Raw genomic sequence first — 26,164 nt, forward strand, 5'->3', positions numbered from 1 at the left:
AGGGAGTTAAGAGTGGGAGGGGGGAGTATGGGAGGGAGTTAAGAGGGGAAGGGGGAGTATGGGAAGGAGTTAAGAGGGGAGGGGGGAGTATGGAGGGAGTTAAGAGGGGAGGGGGGAGTATGGGAGGGAGTTAAGAGGGGATGGAGGGAGTATGGGACGGAGTAAAGAGGGAAGGGGAGTATGGGAGGGAGTTAAGAGAGGAGGGGGGGAGTATGGGAATGAGTTAAGAGGGGAGGGGGGTATGGGAGGGAGTTAAGAGGGGAGGGGGAGTATGGGAGGGAGTTAAGATGGGAGGGGGGGGAGTATGGGAGGGAGTTAAGAGGGGAGGGGGGAGTATGGAGGGAGTTAAGAGGGGAGGGGGGGGGGAGTTAAGAGGGGAGGAGGGAGGATGGACGGAGTTAAGAGGCGAGGGGGGAGTATGTGAGGGAGTAAAGAGGAGAGGGGGGGAGTATGAAGGGAGTTAAGAGGGGAGGGGGGAGTATGTGAGGGAGTAAAGAGGAGAGGGGGGAGTATGGAGGGAGTTATGAGGGGAGGGGGAGTATGTGAGGGAGTAAAGAGGGGATGGGGGAGTATGGAGGGAGTTAAGAGAGGAGGGGGGGAGTATGGGAATGAGTTAAGAGGGGATGGGGGAGTATGGGAGGGGGGTATGGGAGGGAGTTAAGAGGGGAGAGGGAGTATGGGAGGGAGTTAAGAGTGGAGGGGGAGTATGGGAGGGAGTTAAGAGGGGAGGGGGGAGTATGGGTGGGAGTTAAGAGGGGGAGGGGGGAGTATGGAGGGAGTTAAGAGGGGATGGAGGGAGTATGGGACGGAGTAAAGAGGGAAGGGGAGTATGGGAGGGAGTTAAGAGAGGAGGGGGGGAGTATGGGAATGAGTTAAGAGGGGAGGTGGAGTATGGAGGAAGTTAAGAGGGGAGGGGAGTATGGGAGGGAGTTAAGATGGGAGGGGGGGAGTATGGGAGGGAGTTAAGAGGGGAGGGGGGAGTGTGGAGGGAGTTAAGAGGGGAGGGTGGAGTATGTGAGGGAGTAAAGAGGGGGTGGGGGAGTATGGGAGGGGGTGATATGGGAGGGAGTTAAGAGGGGAGGGGGAGTATGGAGGGGGGGAGTATGGGAGCGAGTTAAGAGGGAAGGGGGGAGTATGGAGGAAGTTAAGAGGGGAGGGGGAGTATGGAGGGAGTTAAGCGGGGAAGGGGAGTATGGGAGGGAGGTAAGTGGGGAGTGGGAGTAGGGAGGGTGTTAAGAGGGGGAGGGGGAGTATGGGAGGGAGTTAAGAGGGGAAGGGGGAGTATGGGAAGGAGTTAAGAGGGGAGGGGGGAGTATGGAGGAGTTAAGAGGGAGGGGGGGAGTATGGGAGGAGTTAAGAGTGGAGGGGGGGGTATGGGAGGGATTAAGAGGGGGATGGGGGAGTATGGAGGAGTTAAGAGGAGGGGGGAGTATGGAGGAGTTAGAGGGGAGGGGAGGGAGTAAAGAGGGGAGGGGAGGGTATGAGGGAGTTAAGAGGGAGGGGGGGAGTATGGGAGGGAGTAAAGATGGGAAGTGGGGGAGGGTATGGAGGGAGTAAGAGGGAGGGGGGAGTATGTGAGGGAGTAAATAGGGGGGGGGGGAGTATGGGGGGAGTTAAGAGGGGAGGGGGAGTATGGAGAGAGTTAAGAGGGGAGGAGGGAGAGTATGGGAGGGAGGTAGTAAGATGGAGGGAGTATGGGAGGGAGTTAAGAGAGGAGGGGGGGGAGTTGGGAGGGAGTTAAGAGGGGAGGGGAGTATGGAGGGTGGGTATGGGAGGGAGTTAAGAGGGGGGGGAGGGGGAGTATGGGAGGGGGGGAGTATGGGAGGGAGTTAAGAGGGGAGGGGAGTATGGAGGGAGTTACGAGGGGAGGGGGAGTATGGAGGGAGTAAGAGGGGAGGGGGAGTATGGAGGGAGTAGTTAAGAGGGGAGGGGGAGTATGAGGGAGTAAAGAGGGGAGGGGGAGTATGGATGGAGAAGAGGGGGGGGAGTATGGGAGGGAGTTAAGAGGGGAGGGGAGAGTATGGAGGGAGTTAAGAGGGGAGGGGAGTATGGAGGAGTTAAGAGGGAGGGGGAGTATGGGGGAGTTAAGAGGGGAGGGGGAGTAGGGAGGGAGGAGTTAAGAGGGAGGGGGAGTTAGGAGGGAGTTAAAGAGGGGAGGGGGAGTAATGGGAGGGAGTTAAGATGGGGAGGGGGGGGAATATGGGAGGGAGTGAAGAGGGGAGGGGAGAGTATGGGAGGGAGTAAGAGGAGGGGGGAGTATGGGAGGAGTTAAGAGGGGGGGTATGGGAGGGAGTTAAGAGGGGAGGGGGGGTATGGGAGGGAGTTAAGAGGGGAGGGGGAGTGGAGGGAGTAAATAGAGGGAGGGGGGGGTATGGGAGGGAGTTAAGAGGGGAGGGGGGGAGTATGGAGGAGTTAAGAGGGGAAGGGGGGGGATATGGAGGAGTTAGAGGGGAGGGGAGAGTGAGGGAGTAAAGGGGGAGGGGGAGTATGGGGGAGGGTAAGAGGGATAGGGGAGTATGGGAGGGAGTTAAAGGGAGGGGGATATGGAGAGTTAAGAGGGAGGGGAGTATGGGAGGGAGTAAGAGGGGAGGGGGAGTATGGGAGGGAGTTAAGGGGGGGGGGAGTATGGAGGGGGGTATGGGAGGGAGTAAGAGGGGAGTGGGGAGTATGGGAGGGAGTTAAGAGGGGGAGGGCGGAGTATGGGAGGGAATTAAGAGGGGAGGGGAGTATGGGAGGAGTTAAGAGGGGAGTGGGGAGTATGGGAGGGAGTTAAGAGGGGGAGGGCGGAGTATGGGAGGGAGGTATGGGAGGGAGTTAAGAGGGGAGGGGGAGGATGGGAGGGAGTTAAGGGGGAGGGGAGTATGGGAGGGAGTTAAGAGGGGAAGTGAGGGAGGATGGGAGGAAGTTAAGAGGGGGAGGGGGGAGTAGGGAGGGAGTTAAGAGGGAAGGAGGGGAGTATGGGAGAGTTTAAGAGGGGAGGGGGGAGAAGGAGGGGGAGTAGAGGGAGGGGGGATATGGGAGGGAGTTAAGAGGGAGGGGGGATATGGGAGGGAGTAAGGGGGAGGGGGAGTATGGGAGGAGTTAAGAGGGAAGGGGGAGTATGGAGGAAGTTAAGAGGGGAGGGAGTGGGAGGGAGTTAAGAAGGGGAGGGGAGGAGTATGAAGGGAGTTAAGAGGAGGGGGGAGTATGGGAGGGAGTAAGAGGGAGTGGGGAGTAGGAGGGAGTTGAGGGGAGGGGGGAGTATGTGAGGGAGTAAAGAGGGGGGGTGGGGGGAGTATGGGGGGAGTTAAGTTAAGAGGGAGGGGGGAGTATGGGAGGAGTTAAAGATGGGAGGGTAGTATGGGAGGGAGTTAAGAGAGGAGGGGGGCGTTTGGGAGGGAGTTAAGAGGGAGGGGGGGAGTATGGAGGGGGGTATGGGAGGGAGTTAAGAGTGGGGGGGGGGGGAGTATGGGAGGGAGTTAGGAGGGGAGGGGGGAGTATGGGAGGGGTGAGGGGAAGGGGGAGTATGAGGGAGGGAGATAAGAGGGGAGGGGGGAGTATGGGGGGGGTAAAGAGGGGGGGGGGAGTATGGGGAAGATTAAGAAGGGAGGGGGGAGTGTGGGAGGGAGTTGAGGGGAGGGCGGAGTATATGGGAGGGGGTTAAGAGGGGAGGGGGAGTATGGAGGGAGTTAAGAGGGGAGGGGGAGTATGGAAGGAGTTAAGAGGGGAGGGGGGGTATGGGAGGGAGTTAAGAGGGAGGGGGGAGTATGGAGGGAGTTAAGAGGGGCGGGAGAGTATGGAGGGGGTAAAGAGGGGCGGGGGGAGTATGAGAGGGAGTAAAGAAGGGAGGGGGGGAGTATGGGAGGGAGGGAAGAGGGGAGGGGGAGTAGGGAGGGGGTTATGAGGGGAGGGGGAGTATGGGAGGGAGTTAAGAGGGGAGGGGGGAGTATGGGAGGGGTTAAGAGGGGAAGGGGGTATGGGAGGGGAGAAAGAGGGGAGGGGGAGTAGGAGGGGGTAAAGAGGGGGGGGGGAGTATGGGAAGGAGTTAAGAAGGGAGGGGGAGTGTGGGAGGGAGTTGAGGGGAGGGCGAGTATGGGAGGGGGTTAAGAGGGGGGGGGGGAGTATGGAGGGAGTTAAGAGGGGAGGGGAGTATGGGGGAGTTAAGAGGGGAGGGGGGGTTGGGAGGGAGTTAAGAGGGAGGGGGAGTATGGGAGGGAGTTAAGAGGGGGGAGAGTATGGAGGGGGTAAGAGGGGGGGGGGGATATGAGAGGGAGGTAAGAGGGGAGGGGGATTATGGGAGGGGGTCGAGGGGAGGGGGGAGTATGGAGGGAGTTAAGAGGGGAGGGGGGAATATGGGAGGAGTTAAAGCGGGGAGGGGGAATATGGGAGGGAGTTAGAGGGGAGGGGGGAGTATGGAGGGAGTTAAGAGGGGGGGAGTATGGGAGGGAGTTAAGAGGGAGGGGGGGAGTTGGAGGGATTATGGAGGAGTTAGAGGGGAGGGGGAGTAGGGAGGGAGTAAGAGGGCAGGGGGAGTATGGAGGGAGTTAAGAGGGGAGGGGGAGTATGGGATGGAGTATAAGAGGGGAGTATGGAGGGAGGTAAGAGTGGGGGGGGGGGAGTATGGGAGGAGTGAGTGAAGAGGGGGGGGGAGTATGGAGGGAGTGAAGAGGGAAGGGGGAGTATGGAGGGAGTGAAGAGGGGAGGGAGGGGAGTATGGGGGGAGTGAAGAGGGAAGGGGGAGTAAGGGAGGGAGTGAGAGGGGAGGGGGGAGTATGGGAGGGAGTGAAGAGGGAGGGAGTATGGGAGGGAGTGAAGAGGGGAGGGGGGAGTATGGGAGGGAGTTAAGAGGGAAGGGTGGAGTATGGAGGGAGTTAAGAGGGGAGGGGGAGTATGGGAGGGAGTAAAGAGGGGAGGGAGAGGAAGTAATTTGCCTATGTAACGTCTTTACACAAGCTACAGTCAATAATCCATTTAATAAAGCAGTTCTAATAGACTAACCACTGTGTTCCATGACATATTAAGCCAGAAACCTTGTTTAATATGTCATCCATGTCCATAAACAAGATTTGAGTCAGGATAAGCTCAGTCTTTGAATCGGTCTGCAACGGCTTGCCATCACATATCCAGAGGGACAGCACCAACAGTCAGCATTCCCAGCTTCATCATCTCTTCTTTGATATAAAGAGGAGCATCTCAAATGATCAGAGTCCTCAACACAAAGTATAGGTAAAATAGACATGCTCCATAGGCCTACTAGCATAACTAATATCAAGGCAGTAAGTACAATATAAACTTTTCCTTTCTAATACAGATAGAAGAACCCAATATAGTCCTACCTGAGTCACCTGTGTGTTGTTGATTATCCTGAGTTCTTGCTGATTGCAGTAGTGAGTTCCACTGAAGTTAAGTGAAACCTTGGTACCCCAACATTTGTTTTATAGTCTCCCCTGACCAATCCCTGAGACTCCTGGGCCACCCCTAGGCAGGTGATCTCTCAGCCCCTCACTGCATCCTGACGTGACGCTGTACCTGCCACATTCTCAATTAATCTACAGTAGACAACTGCCTATTCTCCTTCTCCATCCTGGACTGAAGAACTGCAGTCATCAGTGGGGACATTGACTGTATTACTCCAGTGACTCAGAACTATAGTAAGTGGGACCTCTGTGGATCAGTTAGTCCATAGTTTTGACCCCCCTGGCACTAGCTTGACTGCCTGACGGGCTAGTTTGGGACAGGCCAAGGTCACACAGAAAAATGGGCTGAGTAAGAGGTTTTGAGGGAAAATCATTGGGGCAGCAAAAGCAAGAGCTGTCATCTCTCTATCTAGTCAGAGCCCCCAGAAAGAAAACAAAATTGCATTTGACTCTTCCCACCTCCCCCACGTTGAGTTCTAGTCCCTAGCTTCCATCTGGCCGCAAGTAGAGACAACGAAAAGCCAGAAATGAGTTTATTCCAAATGCAATAATGCAACTAAATCAGATGTTGGACTAATCACACATTAACCTGTACATGTAGTATAATCAACATTTGTATGAAATTGTACTCATCCAGCCTACTGACTTGTAATCACCCTTTGCTATTCTGATGTTGTTTTTAAATATGTATTTTTCATCTGTATGTATTGTGTTTAGTGCAAAATGAATTGCCTCATTGAGGACATTCAAGTTTTCTGAATTTGAACCTTATCAACTGCGATTTGAGGTAAAACACCATATGCGTTTTTATTGCCACATTCTAGTCTACTGAATAGGATAATACTCTGTATGGGTGTGAAGTGAGTATCAGATAGACAGAATTCCATTATTCATGATATTACCCATATAACAGTGCATGTAAAATCTGAATTTACAGTACTAAAATGATGCTGTGTTAATATACTGCAGAACAATTAGTAGGCATGTAAATAAGTTGGCTGTGGGTTATTACAACAAAATGTGGCTAAAGTACAGGCAGTGGACGATACTGTAGAGGGAAAAGTACAGGCAGTGGACGATACTGTAGAGGGAAAAGTACAGGCAGTGGACGATACTGTAGAGGGAAAAGTACAGGCAGTGGACGATACTGTAGAGGGAAAAGTACAGGCAGTGGACGATACTGTAGAGGGAAAAGTACAGGCAGTGGACGATACTGTAGAGGGAAAAGTACAGGCAGTGGACGATACTGTAGAGGGAAAAGTACAGGCAGTGGACGATACTGTAGAGGGAAAAGTACAGGCAGTGGACGATACTGTAGAGGGAAAAGTACAGGCAGTGGACGATACTGTAGAGGGAAAAGTACAGGCAGTGGACGATACTGTAGAGGGAAAAGTACAGGCAGTGGACGATACTGTAGAGGGAAAAGTACAGGCAGTGGACGATACTGTAGAGGGAAAAGGAGACAAAATCAAACTTTGTTTGTTTTCTTCATTTTTTTCTTTTTTTATTATTTTACAGCAGAAAGAATATAAAGCATTCAGAAAACATCTTCCATATTTTAAGGGCATTTCAAAACGTTTTGCATGGCTTCAGCAGCTGAAATCTCTTATTATTATTATTTTTTACATATCCATCGAGTCAGTGACACTTGTACATGCACAATTACAAAAACAAAACTAACAAACAAGAAAGAGGGGGAAGAAAGAGGAGAAAGCAATACACATTAGGTGAACGTAAAAAAGGAGTGGTTGAAATAATAGGGGAAGGAAAGAAAGAGAGGGTCACAACAGGGAAAGACAGAGAGAAAGACAGTTATAGAGGAGAGGAAAATGTATCTAACACTAGTTCACATGCAAAGTGTCGAGGAACCACGACTTTGTTTAAAGAAGGGCCATTTTTTTTCTTCTTGGTTTGTAATTGATGAAAACGTGCAGTTCGGTAAAGGGGGCCATATAATTGCTGTCCATAAACTACTGAATGCTTGTCTTGCAATACTGGCATTTGCATAAGAGTACGTCAACTAAATGTGTCCAATCATTTTTATCTTCACTAGGTCTATAGGTCTCCACAAAATAATGCTTATTGCTCTGTGTCCACAAGTGGAAAACGTTGTGAGATGGTTTCTGCTCTGTGGTCCTGATGTGCCTACCTTTCAGTAGTTTGGGTGCATTGACAAAGGTAGAGGAGGAAAGGTAGTCCCTCAGGTCAATTAGCAGAGTGTAATGAAGGTAATCAAATCCATATGAAGTGCCTGTTTCTATAGCTAACCTGTCATACCATCCAGAAAATGGCTGTCAGCCATTCCTGAAGGGCTTTTTTCTGAAACAACTGTCCCTTTAATATCTGGTCATCTTCAACTGCCTCAAAGTCTCAGGAAGACCCCACTCAAATGTTTCAACATGTCATCACCCATATCTTAACTGAGATGAAATGTATAACTGAGAATAACTCGATAGACTATTTGAAGCTGTGTGTGATATTTTTATATAGCAAGTCCTTGTTTTACTGAGAAACATCAAGTCAGAGGAGGTCAAAGGTTGAAATGTTACTATACTCATTAGCATAGTCTATAAAAGAAAGTTAAGCATTTCCATTAGACTTTAAGCCATAGTGTCCCATAATGCAAACTCCTTTCTGTCTGAGCTATAGCCAAGACAGAAATAATTGACCGTACTGTCAATTGTGATCAACTTGTCTCAATTATAATTAGCTACACTACAATGTTTTGTATCCCCTATTTTTGATTTAGTGTCCTTACATCTCTCCTCAGTTCAGCTTACTTATCTGAGAGGAAATGGATAACAGCAATGTATCCAGGATCATAGTAATAATTTGCCTGTCTTGACCAGAAAGCTCTGTTGAGGGGCGTTGCATCTTCCTATTTCAATACAGTATGTCCTCTCTCTGCAGTGAATCACCAATCAGTGTCCTGCTCCACTTCCTCCTCCCCATTTTGGCACCCTGAGTAAAAGACGGAAGGGAGGTCAGCCGTTCCCTAGGACTAGGAGCAGGCTAGGAAAATAACACATGATGAGCTCCATCTGCTGAACTGTGTACAAGTGATACTGACTGTGCCTTGACATACCTATCTGTATATCTGGATGTGTCCAGTGCAGTGTACTGTTTCCTGTGTGTGTGTGTGTGTGTGTATTGTTGTCTAGTAAAATACTTGCAGTATACTGCCAAAAGAGTGTCCAAACTGTTCAGGTATTTGAAGTTGAGAGCACACTATCTCTAGATCCAAATGAATGACAAATAAAATGTGTTAAAAAAAAGTTTAAACTTGCTTCTAGAAAAACTTGCCCTCATGCTACCCCTGGAAATATGGTCAGTAAATACTGCAGATTGATCATAGTTTGTATTTTAAGGGTTCTCCTCTTCCCTCCAATCACATGCCCTCCGTCTTTCAGAGTTCTGTGACACGTCAAACCAACGTTCTTCGTTTTACAGAACAGCAAGTCTTTAAAAGTCTGACTACCGATTCTAGAAAAATAAGCATGCTTTGGGTGCAGTTCAGTCACCCAGTTAACTATTTTACCCATGCAAGCATAATAAAACCTTCTCATATGGCCACAGCAGTGTATTGGCTGGCATTCTTACCACTACCAGAATGATGAATGCAAGGCAATAAAACCACAGAAGTTATGGAATCTAATTCTCATGGTTTCAACAGGCAGTTCCAATAGAAAATGAAAACGCTTAGAATGTTGACAAGATGGAACGCGCTCCGTGGGTTAAGGGAACACTGCCACCTGACTGATTTTGGTGATGGTTTTGGATTGATATATTGTATGTACTTGATATACAGTAGTCCTAAAGAATGATGGATCACTTGCTATTGGTATCTCCAAAGCCATGTTTTCCTCCTTAGGTACCTTGCATGCTTCCTGACATTGGCTTTGTGCGATCAATCAGGATATGATTAGGCACTTTCTACATAAACACTCTGAAAATAGGTTTACATATCAAGTCTCTGTGAAATAAACACAAACATACAGACAAATAAACCCAGAGGTACATAAAAATAAAAACATCAGAACAGCCAACAGTGTCTGAGATGAAATTCAGCAATTAAAACATCAAAATGTAATTGTCCAATGGCATGTTCTTATAGGAATATAATATATTTCAGCAAAACTGCAAGAACCAGCAGACACTTATGGACTAGGATGAATACCATTGGATAGTCTCTATCATGCATTCATAGATACAGTATAATCAACTGGTATCAATGGGTCTGTTCCCACATCCCACATTTCATTTCATCATCTTTCAAACACTGCCCTCACATATCCCATTATGAACCAGATACATACATTGTATTCTTCCTCAGAAGTTGCTATAATAGTAGTGGTGCATCTTGTTACGTTTACAGATCACTCCCTTTGGCTCATTGACTTAGCTGCAATGATCCATAATGGTTCATGTGTTTCCCCATAACCCCATCCGTTCTTTTTTTTTTAGCACTTTCGATTGTTTAAAGTGTTCCTTCTGCAAGTAAATGACTCATTTACTTTTACAAAGAATACCAGCGATGCTACACATCATTCACTGTGGCCACATTACATGTTGACAATAAATAATTCTGGTCTGTCCAGACCCTGACAGCCTTGGTAAAGTTAAGCTTCAGCCCAAACTTAAAAACAAATGTCTTGTGTCAGCAGTTTGATAAGTTGATATCGTCTATTTCATCACCTGTGAGTTGTCCTATGAAACACATGTTCAATCAACCTCAATTATAAAAAATAAAAAAACAGGGCTGAGATTCCCATAGACAAGGTTGCCATTTACAATCTTTATATGAACACAATCCATACGAACATGCTAAGAGACATTGACACCACAACGCTTCTCTCATACGGATAAAATAAAGCACACATTTCTTTTGCATTTGAAATGTTACTGACAAAGTGATCCCTGTGTATTTGGTGATGATGGCAAAATAATCTTGGGTTGTTCTGACGTGTGATAATGGATAAGAAACGAGAGACTTAAAAGTTGCTGTAGAAATATTTCTCCCTCTGCAATGTGTATCTCTATCTGTGATTCGCTGCCAGTCGTGATGGGACCTTGTGGTCTTCAATGCTAGTGTCTATTTCATTGTATGATTATCTGTTCTGATAAGATTAACTTAATTCTCTTGTTAAGCAATATAGCATTCACATTACTTGGCACCATTGGCAAAAGATTCTTGGTAGCCCAAAACAAAAATGTAAACATAACCATAATTGTCTTAAGATAATTTTGCAGATTTCTCCTATCTCTAAATACATTATATATATTTTTTTTACTTTTTAGTATTCGCAATAATGTCATGCTTTAGCAAAATGTTCTTCTCAAGAACAATCAAAATAAAATAAAATACTCTTATAGTGAAATAGTTAGAATCATTTTACAGAGCATAGCCACTACTGCTTTTGTTTAGTGTTTTTTAAACCTTTGTTCATGTTTTTCATGCACATAGCTCATTTTTATCCCAGGTATTTACACTATATACAATCAATACAACCATACTTCTTAGGCATTCAAACAAAACTATACAAATATTCTGTTTTTGTCTCGTACCTGTTTTTGACCCCTTTTTAATGAATAAAATAATATATTTCTAAAATACAATCCCCTTTGGGTAAATGTTTTCCCTACGTACCTTCAGCCTTCTTTATATACAGAAACCGCTCAATTGTCAAAAATATGGATTTGTCTAACCCCTATTTTGGGACTAGCTTAGGGACCCCTCAAAGAATCTCTAAGACGTCAAGGCAATGTATGTGATCTTCCCCTCAAAAGCCCTCACAGGCCCTGAAGTTCATTTAAAAAGAACAACAATAACCTTCATGACTGTTATCATTACAACACAAAAGAGGCAAGTTTTCTTTCTTTTTAGAATACTGAGTAAACAAATAAGGCAAATAAAAAAGAAAAGAAGAGGACAATGTTGGTATCATTCAGTAACTAGAGGGTATGAATGACTCTTGGGGAAATAGGTGGGTACATGGGAGACTCTGTTGCATTTTAACATGAAGACAAACGCAAAACATTGAAAAACAGAGGTTACAGACCTAATTTCAAGCACGCAGGCGAAGACTTTCACCCATAGGCATGCACATTTGATAAAATAGACAACACATCATTTTTAGGAGACAAGTCAGTTATACCGGTAATGGGTATAAGCACGGAACAGATTCAAGCAAAGAGGAATTAAACATATATTTTTTTAAAACCACACAATTGAATCCCTTTATCTCTTGCCTCACAGTGCCCCCTAAACGAAGATAACAAAATAAGTCATTATTTTAATAAGCCCCGCCCATTCCTTCTCACACCCCTCCTACATTCATATGCAGCCCCACCCCTTCGGACTGACTGGCGGAGTAGAACACAGCGTAACAGAAGGACGCTTGATCTATTTTCAGTTACTATACTGAATGTATTCACCTACTGTTGATAGGGAGAGTAAGTTTGCAAATGGATCAATATATTACCGAGAATGTTTGGTTCATTAGATGACATGTTTTCTCCTTCAAATGGATGAATCAGTTCACTTAAAAAATTATGAAATACAATTAGAGCCATGTCCCAATGTGTTTCTGTAATGTTTCCTTATGTTCTGGCCGGCGTCTGTCCTCCATCCTAGGTGTCCTCCATCTTATCCTTTTGGTTTGATCCACTGATGGCAGGGTCCTTTTCAACATGTCCAACATTCCTCTTCCTTTACCATCTAAAAACCTAGACTCCGATACTCCCAAAAAGACAAAACAATCCATGAAAAAGTGCAAAAAATGTCATGAAGCTAATGTTCTGCCCCCCACAGCTTCTTCTCCTTTACTTTAGAATTCTACAGAAGAAGTTGCCACTCTCCAACATACACAACGATAGATAAACGTGAAAAATGCTGTTGTTGTTGTACATGTAATAGAAGTGGAATCAGTCACGCTGCCATAGTCGTAATAATAATCGCAGTGTTTTCACTGAACTGTTTATTTTCTTCTCTTGTAAAATGTCTTGGGTACAAAGGGGGGAAAGAAAAGGAGGAGAGTGATGTCACATTGTGAGGGGGCTCTTCTGAGGGTTCTCATGTTCCTTGGCCCTTTTCGATTCGTTCACTCTGAAACACAGACGGAGAGACAGACGTCATTTAAACAGGGGTCTATGATCACCGTCACAGATCAGCTCTCACTGGATGGTGATGTACTCTAATGTCTCAAACCATTCTCCTCCATAGATGACACCATTCCCCTCCATAGAGGACACCATTCCCCTCCATAGAGGACACCATTTCCCTCCATAGAGGACACCATTCCCCTCCATAGAGGACACCATTTCCCTCCATAGAGGACACCATTCCCCTCCATAGAGGACACCATTCCCCTCCATAGAGGACACCATTCCCCTCCATAGAGGACACCATTCCCCTCCATAGAGGACACCATTCCCTCAAGAGAGGACAAGAGACATGGAGATCGACACAGCCCTCGTCAATGGGAGCTGGTGCTGGTCTGGAAAGAAAACACTGATAAATCTGACAACTATCAACATTGATAAAGACTTATTTGGATAAGATCTCGTTCAGTCTAAATGATTCTGTTGAATCACTAAGTCTTACAGCTCACTGAACCCATTCCTTCAATACTCTAGATTTTCTAACAGGTCAACATTGAAACTTGAAAACGATTCTTAAAGCAGTTTGATTTACTTTTAGACTCTTGAGAATATAATGTGATTGAAATAAGGTGTCTTGATAATTTACCTCTCTCCAAAACAAATCTCAAGAGAGGAAACAGTCCCTTGACAATTCCACCAAATATTTTTTGGGCTGAAAGAGACCATCAAGGCAGGCAGAGGTTAACTAATTGGTTTGTATTTGGAACATTGCTATGCACCAAATAAATGACTTTATCACTCCAGAATTGTGTTTAAATGAGTTTAATCAGAGGACTGTATTATCGTGTCTATCACTAAATGATGAACTACTAACACAATTGAAAACGTAACGCATTCAATTTGCGAAAGAGGAGAACATGTAATAGATATATTCAGACAGAAATATCCTATCCAATCTTGTATTGTGTTTGTATTGCATTATGTACACTGGGAAGTGACAGTACCTTGGCATTCCACTTGTGAACCATGTCCAAACTGAGCCAGAGCCAAACTGACGGCTCAGTAAACACCACACCTAATCAGTGTGTACAATGGACTCAGTAGATCTCACCGTACTGTAAGTCATTAGCCAATTACTGTGTTATATCATAATCAATATACCTACTGGCCCGTGGTGCTTGTACTGCTGACCACAGGAACACTATGACTGGTGTATTTGCTCTGTCTGGCTTTACCTTCTATACTGCTTCTGAGAAAAGTCTGCTCACATGCATTTAGGATGAGTGGACAATGAGTGGATAGGACCAAGGTAATGTCCGTTTTTTACCATTCAGGACCACATTTTTATCACCAAGGACCAGTTTTTACCACTGAGGACCAGTTTGGAAACAAGTGTTTTAACTTGTACTTTTAAGTGCTGTCCTCTGGGAATATATTGTACATATTGTTGTATATGTTTTTTACCCAAATAAATTCAATTCGGAATGCGTTACATTTCACATGGGTTTACACGTGTATCAACCCAAAAGTCCTTTAACTCTACAGAGCTCAGTGGTGAGCCCCCACCCACACTGCTATTTCTGTAGGTTTAGTGATTCTCAGTGTGCTACTTCCTCTTCCCCTGGGGTGTGAATCCATTACTGGTACCACTACTGCTGTTCTAACTCCCTGGAGGTGCATGGCAGGGACTTCCCATCGTTTGCTTGGTACTGCTAGTCTGACCTATTTGTGCTATCACATCTTTATAGTACTGTAGCTACCTCACCTGCTCTCAAAGCACAGTAACCCATACCGTACAGTAAGGATTTTTCAGATACAGAGGAAGTTAAGTTATCTAGGGTATAGCCTTATCAACCTAGCAATTTGTCATATAGAGATTGTGCTGATATATTACAATGAATTGATTCACACAATGAATTGATTCATACAATGAATTGATTCATAAATTCAAAATTCCCCCTTGTCTAAGAAGATGAACGACAGTGTTTGTGAGTCATAAAGATGATGACGCTGATGATAACCGTCACATACTGTCGGTATTTTTGTCAATATGCCCGAAGACTTTCCGGGGGAGTAGTCGGACAGACAAACCGTTTCCACCCATGAAGAATTTCTTAAATATTTTCAGTGATGATGCAAGTGTCATTGAACCAGGCCTGAAATAGTGACAGATACCAATGCAATGCCGAAAGGAGCTCGTACAAGACAGTTTCGACAGTTTGAGTGAACAAAACCAAAGGGGATCAAGCCCTCCCTCAACTCTGTCATGTGGGACGCAACAGGACAGACAGTAAGACAGACAGCTGTTTGGGAGAGAACATCCGGTCCATAGCATGCCTGGGGGTACATGTTAAAGAGCAAGGCCCGTAGAGTCATGCAACATAGTAAACATGACAGAGAAAACAACCTTCCGTTCTGTAAATAGGCATTTTCACAACCACATAAATAAAACAGAAGAACAATTCAACTCCTTTCCAGAGAAGAGACAGAGGTGCCTGTTAAGTGTTGCGGTGACATAGTCATTCATAAGCGGTGGTTAGTTGGTTTAATAAGAGTAAAGTTACGTCTGCTCTGACTCTGAGCTTCTCAGTCAGTCCACCTGTGGCTCCAGTAGGCAGCCATCATGCAAGCAGGCATCAAGCAACAGTGATGGACAAGATACAGGGAGGGGGAGAGAGAGAAAGAGAGAGGGAGAGAGGGAGGGAGAGATGAATGGAAAGAAAGTGAGAGAGAGAGAGAGAGAGAGAGAGAGAAAGAGTGAGAGAGAGAGAGAGAGAGAGAGAGAGAGGTCAAGGACTCAGGATATATAACTGTATTGTTAGATAGAGAGAGGCAGAGACATACAGTGTAGACAGGGAGGAGAGAAAGAGAAGGACGAACTGAGTTGCTGAGGCTGCACTCACCCGCTTGAACAGTCTATGGTCCATCAAGGGGCTTCGCATAAACAGCAAAACAATACCAGACAGCTATTAGCACACAGTAGGCACTGTGAGGGAAGGAATGGGGGCGAGGAGAGGAGAGGTGGGGGCCAAATACAGTGGAGGGGAAGAGGGGGGTGTCTGAAGTGTTGTATATAACCCACCTAGACCTTTTATCAACCCCAAAATAAATAAAATAGACAAATGAAAACAGAGAACTGTCCCTCTCATCTGTGCAGACTCCTTCTTGCCATCTAACGTGTAGTAAACCATTCATATATCTTGCAAATCCCTACACTGAAAGAAGGTATGTATTTGGTAGTGTGTGTGTGTGTGAATATAACAAACATATTTGGAAACCCATACGAGTTAGTGTTGTGGGCGGGGCTTACCTGTGGCGGCAGCGGCGTAGAAACCTCATGATCTTCCTGGCAGCCTGATCCTGCCTCTTAGTGAGCAGACTACTTCTACAAGACACAAGACAAGAGGGAACATTGGCGTTTGAGAGGGTCCACAATATTCAAAGATACTGTGGTTGTTTGGAGCTAGTGTAGTTTACAATGCTTGTGCTCTTTTTCAACCATGCTTTTAACCTTGACTTTGGAGATTCTGTATAGCATGGATACTGTCCTCTACAGTACTCCAGAGCCTTGGTGTCTTCATCAATATAAAACATATTTACAGAAGTCGTATGTTCAAAATCTCAACCAATTATGCATGAACACAGAAGGCCACTATGATCCTAGGGACTGCAAATGGGACTGCGGTCGTTCGTCCCTTATAAATTGATTTCCCCAAGTGAAGTCTGCAACGTTAAAGCGGCAGTCAGCAGTTCCCTTCTCCCCACCCCTGTTCCATAAAAAAGCTGAGGGATGGAGCTGGAGAAATGTATCACTCTCAAATTCATAGATGAACTAAGCTCATGAGGCATTTATAAGTTATATTCTTCAAGAATCATCGGTATATATCATTCATTTATAAGTCCCAAAATAGATGTAACAACTGCAGACTGCCACTATCCTGTAATGAGGCCCGCCTCCTGTATCTGTGTATTACTGTGTGTGTATCTGTGTATTACTGTGCGTGTATCTGTGTATTACTGTGTGTGTATCTGTGTATTACTGTGTGTGTATCTGTGTATTACTGTGTGTGTATCTGTGTATTACTGTGTGTGTATCTGTGTATTACTGTGTGTATCTGTGTATTACTGTGTGTGTATCTGTGTATTACTGTGTGTATCTGTATATTACTGTGTGTGTATCTGTGTATTACTGTGTGTGTATCTGAGTATTACTGTGTGTGTATCTGTGTATTACTGTGTGTGTATTACTGTGTGTGTATTACTGTGTGTGTAGCTGTGTATTACTGTGTGTGTATCTGTGTATTACTGTGTGTGTATCTGAGTATTACTGTGTGTGTATCTGTGTATTACTGTGTGTGTATCTGTGTATTACTGTGTGTGTATCTGAGTATTACTGTGTGTGTATCTGAGTATTACTGTGTGTGTATCTGAGTATTACTGTGTGTGTATCTGTGTATTACTGTGTGTGTGTATCTGTGTATTACTGTGTGTGTATCTGTGTATTACTATGTGTGTATCTGTGTATTACTGTGTGTGTATCTGTGTATTACTGTGTGTGTATCTGTGTATTACTGTGTGTGTATCTGTGTATTACTGTGTGTGTATTACTGTGTGTGTATCTGTGTATTACTGTGTGTGTATCCGTGTATTACTGTGTGTGTATTACTGTGTGTGTATTACTGTGTGTGTATCTGTGTATTACTGTGTTTGTATTACTGTGTGTGTATTACTGTGTGTGTTTTACTGTGTGTGTATCTGTGTATTACTGTGTGTGTATTACTGTGTGTGTATCTGTGTATTACTGTGTGTGTATCTGTGTATTACTGTGTGTGTATTACTGTGTGTGTATTACTGTGTGTGTATCTGTGTATTACTGTGTGTGTATCTGTGTATTACTGTGTGTGTATTACTGTGTGTGTATTACTGTGTGTGTATTACTGTGTGTGTATCTGTGTATTACTGTGTGTGTATTACTGTGTGTGTATTACTGTGTGTGTATTACTGTGTGTGTATTACTGTGTGTGTATCTGTGTATTACTGTGTGTGTATTACTGTGTGTGTATTACTGTGTGTGTATTACTGTGTGTGTATTACTGTGTGTGTATCTGTGTATTACTGTGTGTGTATTACTGTGTGTGTATCTGTGTATTACTGTGTGTGTATTACTGTGTGTGTATTACTGTGTGTGTATTACTGTGTGTGTATCTGAGTGTGTGTCAATGCGTTTAGCTACTTGAGGTTATGCTGCTGTATGTTTGTGTGTGTGTTATTTTAATCAATAAGGCATGAGGGGGTGTGGTATATGGCCAATATACCACGGCCAAGGGTTGTTCTTACGCACGATGCAACGCGGAGTGCCTAGATACAGCCCTTAGCCATGGTATATTGGCCATATACCACAACCCCTGAGTTGCCTTATTGCTATTATAAACCGTTTACCAACATAATTAGAGAAGTAAAAATAAATGTTTTGTCATACCCGTGGCTGTCAGCCAATCAGCATTCAGGGCTCGAACCACCCAGTTTATAATGTGTATTTAACTACCTGAGTTTGTGTTGCTGTGTTTCAGTGTGAGTGTGCTACTGTGTGTGTGTGTGTGTGTGTGTGTGTGTTGCTGTGTGTGTGTCACGGATCCCCCCGGTACTGCTGCTAATTCTGTTCACCAGTTCCGGAGGTCGACGTCACCGGCCTTCTAGGCTGCACTGAACTGTGTTTGTATAAATGTGCCCTTAGTTTCCCCATTGGCTGTTGATTATTGTTCCCATGTCCGTTGGTCGTGTGAGTACCTATGCATTGTCTCAACCTGTGCTGCGTGTTTTGTGCATTGTGTATTACGGGTCTCGTCCTGTGTCGTTCTACGAGGTTTACCCTCGCTCTTCTGTTTGGGTACAGCCCAGTGTTTTGTGCATTGTGTATTACGGGTCTCGTCCTGTGTCGTTCTACGAGGTTTACCCTCGCTCTTTTGTTTGGGTACAGCCCAGTGTTTTGTGCATTGTGTATTACGGGTCTCGTCCTGTGTCGTTCTACGAGGTTTACCCTCGCTCTTTTGTTTGGGTACAGCCCAGTGTTTTGTGCATTGTGTATTACGGGTCTCGTCCTGTGTCGTTCTACGAGGTTTACCCTCGCTCTTTTGTTTGGGTACAGCCCAGTGTTTTGTGCATTGTGTATTACGGGTCTCGTCCTGTGTCGTTCTACGAGGTTTACCCTCACTCTTTTGTTTGGGTACAGCCCAGTGTTTTGTGCATTGTGTATTACGGGTCTCGTCCTGTGTCGTTCTACGAGGTTTACCCTCGCTCTTTTGTTTGGGTACAGCCCAGTGTTTTGTGCATTGTGTATTACGGGTCTCGTCCTGTGTCGTTCTACGAGGTTTACCCTCACTCTTTTGTTTGGGTACAGCCCAGTGTTTTGTGCATTGTGTATTACGGGTCTCGTCCTGTGTCGTTCTACGAGGTTTACCCTCGCTCTTTTGTTTGGGTACAGCCCAGTGTTTTGTGCATTGTGTATTACGGGTCTCGTCCTGTGTCGTTCTACGAGGTTTACCCTCGCTCTTTTGTTTGGGTACAGCCCAGTGTTTTGTGCATTGTGTATTACGGGTCTCGTCCTGTGTCGTTCTACGAGGTTTACCCTCGCTCTTTTGTTTGGGTACAGCCCAGTGTTTTGTGCATTGTGTATTACGGGTCTCGTCCTGTGTCGTTCTACGAGGTTTACCCTCGCTCTTTTGTTTGGGTACAGCCCAGTGTTTTGTGCATTGTGTATTACGGGTCTCGTCCTGTGTCGTTCTACGAGGTTTACCCTCACTCTTTTGTTTGGGTACAGCCCAGTGTTTTGTGCATTGTGTATTACGGGTCTCGTCCTGTGTCGTTCTACGAGGTTTACCCTCGCTCTTTTGTTTGGGTACAGCCCAGTGTTTTGTGCATTGTGTATTACGGGTCTCGTCCTGTGTCGTTCTACGAGGTTTACCCTCGCTCTTTTGTTTGGGTACAGCCCAGTGTTTTGTGCATTGTGTATTACGGGTCTCGTCCTGTGTCGTTCTACGAGGTTTACCCTCACTCTTTTGTTTGGGTACAGCCCAGTGTTTTGTGCATTGTGTATTACGGGTCTCGTCCTGTGTCGTTCTACGAGGTTTACCCTCGCTCTTTTGTTTGGGTACAGCCCAGTGTTTTGTGCATTGTGTATTACGGGTCTCGTCCTGTGTCGTTCTACGAGGTTTACCCTCACTCTTTTGTTTGGGTACAGCCCAGTGTTTTGTGCATTGTGTATTACGGGTCTCGTCCTGTGTCGTTCTACGAGGTTTACCCTCGCTCTTTTGTTTGGGTACAGCCCAGTGTTTTGTGCATTGTGTATTACGGGTCTCGTCCTGTGTCGTTCTACGAGGTTTACCCTCGCTCTTTTGTTTGGGTACAGCCCAGTGTTTTGTGCATTGTGTATTACGGGTCTCGTCCTGTGTCGTTCTACGAGGTTTACCCTCGCTCTTTTGTTTGGGTACAGCCCAGTGTTTTGTGCATTGTGTATTACGGGTCTCGTCCTGTGTCGTTCTACGAGGTTTACCCTCGCTCTTTTGTTTGGGTACAGCCCAGTGTTTTGTGCATTGTGTATTACGGGTCTCGTCCTGTGTCGTTCTACGAGGTTTACCCTCACTCTTTTGTTTGGGTACAGCCCAGTGTTTTGTGCATTGTGTATTACGGGTCTCGTCCTGTGTCGTTCTACGAGGTTTACCCTCGCTCTTTTGTTTGGGTACAGCCCAGTGTTTTGTGCATTGTGTATTACGGGTCTCGTCCTGTGTCGTTCTACGAGGTTTACCCTCGCTCTTTTGTTTGGGTACAGCCCAGTGTTTTGTGCATTGTGTATTACGGGTCTCGTCCTGTGTCGTTCTACGAGGTTTACCCTCGCTCTTTTGTTTGGGTACAGCCCAGTGTTTTGTGCATTGTGTATTACGGGTCTCGTCCTGTGTCGTTCTACGAGGTTTACCCTCACTCTTTTGTTTGGGTACAGCCCAGTGTTTTGTGCATTGTGTATTACGGGTCTCGTCCTGTGTCGTTCTACGAGGTTTACCCTCACTCTTTTGTTTGGGTACAGCCCAGTGTTTTGTATACGTGTTTGTTTTGGGTGTATTAAAAACCCCATTGTGTATTCCTGCACCTGTCTCCAAAATCCTTTATACCAGCGTGACAATGTGTTTAGCTACCTACGTTTGTGTTGCTGTGTGTATGTGTGTGTGTGTGTGTGTGTGTGTGTGTGTGTGTGTGTGTGTGTGTGTATACATACCTGAGTTTATGTTGCACCAGGGCGGCGGCGGCTCCTCTGCGGTGGGGCCTGAGCCTGCCAAACTCCTTGTAGCCGCGGTAGTATTGCTGGATCAGCACGGCCGCCCGCCTGCTCTGCTGGAACTTCTTCTGCTCATGGTAGCTGCGGAACTTACTCTGGATAAGAATGGCGGCCTGCGTCATCTTCTTATAAAGTGCATACTGCCACCGAGAGGACCAGAGAGAGGAGGAGACGGAGGGTCAGGAACAGGAGGTTTGGAAACGATGGCCTCAAATGCACACATCTCTTGTCTGATTCACACTATATAGCCAAATCAAGTCAAGCCAAACTGGGCTGACCTGGTGACGCATTCACTCTAGTTGCTGGAACCGTGCTGGAAAAGATAGACTAGCCAGTACGGTTAAGGTTGGCCCTAGAGTGTGAATCAGGCACAATACTATATAACTGGACTTAGGAAAGGTGCTGATGTAGGTTGAGTATCAATATAACCAAGTCAAGTGTGATGATCAAGTGAACTTAGGTTGCATTGTAAGCACTCTGAGACAGTGAAAATATGTTACCTTCAAGGCTATCCATGTAAGCTTGCAAACAAAGAAAATGTGAGATTGTGAATCACGAAGAGACATGAACAAGGTTCAGTCTGCGCCTAGAAAAACAGACTAAACTGAATAAAGTTAAAGGCTTTCTAAAAATCCCTAATAAATGTACTGCAATCAGTCCTACATCTATCCACTGTCTGTAAGATAATGCAATATGTAAAAGCATCCAACTATTGAATCTCCATGTGTGTGCCCAGCCTACCTGTTTGTACTTCTTGTAACAACGCTGAATGACGGCCGCAGCTACTTCCTGTTGATCTCTGAATGGGCGTCCCTGTGAGAGAGTAGGAGAGGTCAGAAGTCAGAGTATAGGAAGTGGCGTAGTCTATTATAGAGTGCCACGGCTCCCTGAGGTCTCTTCCTGGGCCCAGGGCCCTGGTTGTCTGGAGGACAGAGGGAGGACCTGGGGTTGAAGAGGCTGCGGGAGAGGCTCCATCCTGGGCTGGGAGAGAAGAGAGGTAGGTGGTGGTGCCAGCCCAGAGTTCTTCTCCTCCCCAGTGTCAGCTGGCAGAGGGGTAGAACAGATGACAGTGAACGACAGTGAACAGTTTGAGACGTGGAAACTCATTAAAGCCAGCCATGGGGGGGGTAGCAAGGTGAGGCGTGGGGAGGCTGGGCAGGGTATGTGGAGCTGGTTAAGGACAGGAAGCAGCGGGCTCCACACACATAATTTAGAGTAAGAGAGAGAAGAGAAAGGGAGAGAGAGCTTACAGGGAGCAGGGAAAAGGGAGCAGTGCAGGCGTTCCTTAAAGCAAGGCCATGCTCTGCTCAAAGCAGTCCTTTCCCATGCTGAAACCACAGGGACCACAGAGTTTGAGTGTGTCTTAGTGAGACACGCACAGAGAGAGGAAGATATGAGTGTTAATTAACATAATCCATTGATGATTACTGGGTGAGGGTCCTCACAGCAAAGATAATGTCTTGTGCACTCAGCACACTCTGACACAGACCAGGACATAGTTCTGTTCATATAGCAACCTTTCCAGATTCAAGGGACCCATTCATCATTTCACCTGATAACATTAAGGTCAACACCACATCAACATAGAGTGCCAGTCCTAACAGAGATGCTGTACATTGTTTAGGACAGCAGGTATGATACTGTGTGTGGTACCTCATCCAGGCCTGTACCTTGTACTTGCGGAAAGCAGTTTGGACCAGACGGGCGGCCTCGTACAGCTCCCTCTGCTCAGGGTCGGACAGGGTGAGCTGGGCCAGGTCTCTCTCCACCTTGCTGTTGGAGGCCTGGAGGAACTCGCTCCAGTCGGCCGGGGGGGGCAGGGTGGGCCTCTCCATGGACCCCTCCCTCAGGGGAGACCCCCCTGGGCTGGAGGACGGAGCGAGAGGTCCACTGTACAGAGATCTGAAGGAAGACAGAGAGGGAGGGGCAGGGGGTTGGAGGTGACACTTTAAAAAGTAATCAGCTAAGCATTGCTGTCAGAAATGTAGAACCAATACACTACTGCTATGCCATGCACAGGAAATCTTCTGCAAAACATTTATGGTCCGTTTCCCAGATCAGAATTAAGCCTACATATTCTCCATTGAGCATGCTTTTTAGACTAGATATAGACTTAATCTGGGTACAGAAAACCAGACCAGATCACATTCAGTCCAGAGTGTGGCTCTGCTGTGTTGCTTACCGTAGATGTATAATGCTGGGCAGCTGTTCCACGTCTCCGAGGTAACTGGCCAACCAGCTCATGGTGTTGCTGACCCCAGTACTGTCCAGGGGCACCCCGTCCAGGGCCACAAAGTTCTCCCTCTTGATCCTCTCTGGGGTCGCCTCAATGATGTGCTCTGCCAGAGTCATCATGTTCACCTGCAGGGGGAGAATCCCCCAGGATTGAGTATACTGCAGATCACACACTTAGCATATTGGTAACTTATTGTCTGTCGGTTTGTTCTGTTGCTTTACAATGACGTGCTTTTTGGTTCCGGTGCATCACAATGTGGCAGGAAGGATGCGTCATTACATCCCCATTTCATCTTAGATGTTTGCAAGTTTAGAATGACTTCTAAGAAACAATGAACATTAAACATGACAACGATCGTGATCGTGACAATGAAGACGATGGTTGTTATTGTTGTGCTTCCCTCCTCTGCCCCTCATCTCCCAGGCTCAGCCTCAGTGTGACTGTGATGGATGGCAGAGGGCTCTCTTGGCTGTGAGAGCCGATCAATGGATGGAGTTTATTATGTGGTGATGGAGGTCCACCCACTGCCGGAGAGGCCTGTGTATGTGGGTGTGTGTGTGTTGACTTCACACGTCAGGGGATCCAGTGGCACGGCCCAACAGAGCTGCCAGCGGTCAATCACAATCTTCTTGTCATGTATATTCACTGGTAGTCCAGATCTACAGACGTGAGGTCCATACTATGACGTGCTATGGATAGTGTTGTCTGGTAAATAAGTGTGAATGTCTGTGCAATGAGCAGGCCAATAGACAGGGTTGGCAGTGCAGTGAGTGGTAAACAGTAGAGTCACTGTCTTGAGTAAATATATGGTAAAAAGCAACTATCTCCAGTAAAGATATGATAAAGAGTAACTAGAGTAAAGAGACAGTAGAGAGTAGGGTGAGTTAACTGACCTGCAGGTCGTTCATCTGTGTCATACAGTCCTGGTTCTCCAGATCTTCTCTGTAGGACAGCAGCTCAGTGTCCACCATCTCTCTCTCAGCCATCACCAGCATGTTCCCCAGCTGTTCCCTCTGTCTCAGCCTGCTAGCCAGCTTCTCCTTTCCCAGGCTGCTGCCCCCAGAGCCCCCCGAGCCCTTCCTGCCTGAGCCCCCACTGGAGAAACCCTCCCTGGAGCGCCACTTGGCTCCTCCAGCTTCTCCAGCACTTCCCCCACCGGAGAGGCTCTTGTCTGGGCTGAGGCCCTCATGGGACAGGCTCTTGGGGCTGAAGGACAGCTTGTGTAGCTGCTGCTGCTCCAGGCTCAGTGGGACAGACATGGCCTTGTCGGGCCGGGCCTGGAACATCTCTGGGTTGGGCTTGTGTTTCTTGGCCAGGGGCAGGTCTCGCTGGCACTCACTGCTGTAGTAGTTGGAGGGCTCGGATCGTGGCCTTCTCAAGTCTGCAGAAGGGATACAAGATACTATTTTAGAGACATTTAAACAAACAATATTTCCAAAACTATTTTGTCTAAAGCTCTTTTCTATTGTCCCTTAACCCCACTGATACCAGTGTGGGGCCTCAGTTACTGCCTCTCCTGTCCTCCAGTCTGCTCTGACCTGGGTTGAGGTTGCTCGAGGTGGCGCCTCCTTTCTTCCCGCCGGGCGCCATTACGCCGTCGCTGGCCCATGTGACCATCCAGCTGTCTGAGGTGGGAGCGTCGTGGGGGGTGGGGGAGAAGGACATGCGTGTGGTGGGGGGCAGAGGTGCAGGGGGCTGCTGTTCCTCTCTCTGCAGCTGCTCCAGACACTCGGCCAGCTTGGTGTGGCCGCGGGAGCGGGCGATGGACAGGGGCAGGCGTCCCAAGGAGTCAGGGATGGCCAGGGCCCGTCGGTCCCATTTATACAGGACCACTGCCGCTTCCAGGTGACCTAGGGCACACGCCCACATCTGGAGAAAAGACAGCAGTGGCACAGGTCACAGGTCAGAGGAAAGGTGCCAGCATGCCTGTGGTAACTTAACATTCTTGGAAAAGTTCATCTTACAATTGAATGATTTATGAAAGTCTGCAGCATTTGAAGACTCCTGCAGTGGTTTCATGAGATACAGCTCTCTATATCTTACCAGAGGGGTGCAGGAGAAGTGGTCCACATTGAGGGGGTCTACCTCCAACTCCAGGTCAATGCTGTCTGCATGCTTGGTGCTGTTGGAGGATAGAACAGAACACTGTACTCCCAGACTGAACTACCTCTGGCTCAACCACAACATTATCTACATAGATTAAAACTTTATTTACAACTTTTGAATACATTATTTCCTGGTCCTAAACCAGTTCCATAATAGATATTTATATGTCCCAAGGTCTCTCTGTATATTACTTTGATAAACAGACAATCAGAGGTGTCTGTGGTTCTCACTCACCGCCACTTGATGAGTGTCTGGATGAGGGTGGCGTAGCCCTGCCCAGCGGCCAGGTGGAGCAGGGTCATGCCCCTGAAGGTCTTGGAGTGGATCAGGTGTTTGGACTTGGCCCAGCAGGCCCGGTTCATCATCTTCTCACACACCACCACCACACGGCTCTCAAAGCTGCTGCCCGCCTGACCCTGCCCTGACACACACTGACAACACACACAAACACAACAAGGGTTACTTTCAACTACAACACCAACACTTTACAACACCTGACTTCTCAAACAGAAACATACAGTACGTTCTTTCCTTGTAATCCTCCATAAGCCAAATATCTACCAAGTACATACAATATCAAAGACATTTCTATATCGCTGAATACATCACAAAGCCATTGCTCCATCAATGAAATAGTGCATTTCCTACAGTATGATTTACTTTACCTGTGTCTGGCTGTTGTTACCACCACCACCTCCTCCTCCACCTGCTCCTGCTCCTCCTCCTGCCCCTGCACCTCCTCCACTGCTCTGCTGGTGATGGGAGGCCATCTCTGCCATCCGTCTCTCCATCTGCTCCAGGCGCTCCAGGATGGACATTCTGAACTGGTTATCTGCAACATAGACACATAACACACGTCAGCATCCATAGACCTACAGTATGGTCACCAGTGAAACCCAGTACTATGGTGCCATATGGTGCCTATGAAGGCATCTGTATAAATCGGAAGGTATCTGCAACCAAGACGCATAAACACGTCGAACAATAACATCAATCATT

The 26,164-nt window shown here is 46.6% G+C and overlaps 1 protein-coding gene across 4 annotated transcripts; it reads right to left on the minus strand.

Moving 5' to 3' along the window:
- Positions 1 to 12,437: 12,437 nt before the first annotated feature.
- LOC120060769 (calmodulin-binding transcription activator 1-like) lies at positions 12,438 to 25,989 on the minus strand. Of its 4 annotated transcripts, none has more exons than XM_039010186.1 (12): positions 25,831 to 25,983; positions 25,400 to 25,596; positions 25,103 to 25,181; positions 24,598 to 24,928; positions 23,953 to 24,440; positions 23,006 to 23,184; positions 22,494 to 22,725; positions 21,565 to 21,636; positions 21,324 to 21,344; positions 20,764 to 20,963; positions 15,808 to 15,882; positions 12,438 to 12,501 (listed from the first exon to the last, which is right to left on the minus strand). In XM_039010186.1, the coding sequence occupies exons 1-12, from the start codon at positions 25,981 to 25,983 to the stop codon at positions 12,438 to 12,440; spliced, it is 2,091 nt and encodes a 696-aa protein (XP_038866114.1). The 4 variants fall into 4 exon arrangements, with proteins under 4 accessions (XP_038866114.1, XP_038866117.1, XP_038866116.1 ...); XM_039010187.1 differs by lacking the exon at positions 21,324 to 21,344 and adding an exon at positions 15,401 to 15,431 and having other exon boundaries at positions 12,469 to 12,501; positions 23,953 to 24,143; XM_039010189.1 differs by lacking the exon at positions 21,324 to 21,344 and having other exon boundaries at positions 25,831 to 25,989.
- Positions 25,990 to 26,164: the final 175 nt, after the last annotated feature.

Source organism: Salvelinus namaycush, chromosome 16 (assembly GCF_016432855.1).
Source record: "Salvelinus namaycush isolate Seneca chromosome 16, SaNama_1.0, whole genome shotgun sequence".
NCBI classification, from domain to species: domain Eukaryota; kingdom Metazoa; phylum Chordata; class Actinopteri; order Salmoniformes; family Salmonidae; genus Salvelinus; species Salvelinus namaycush.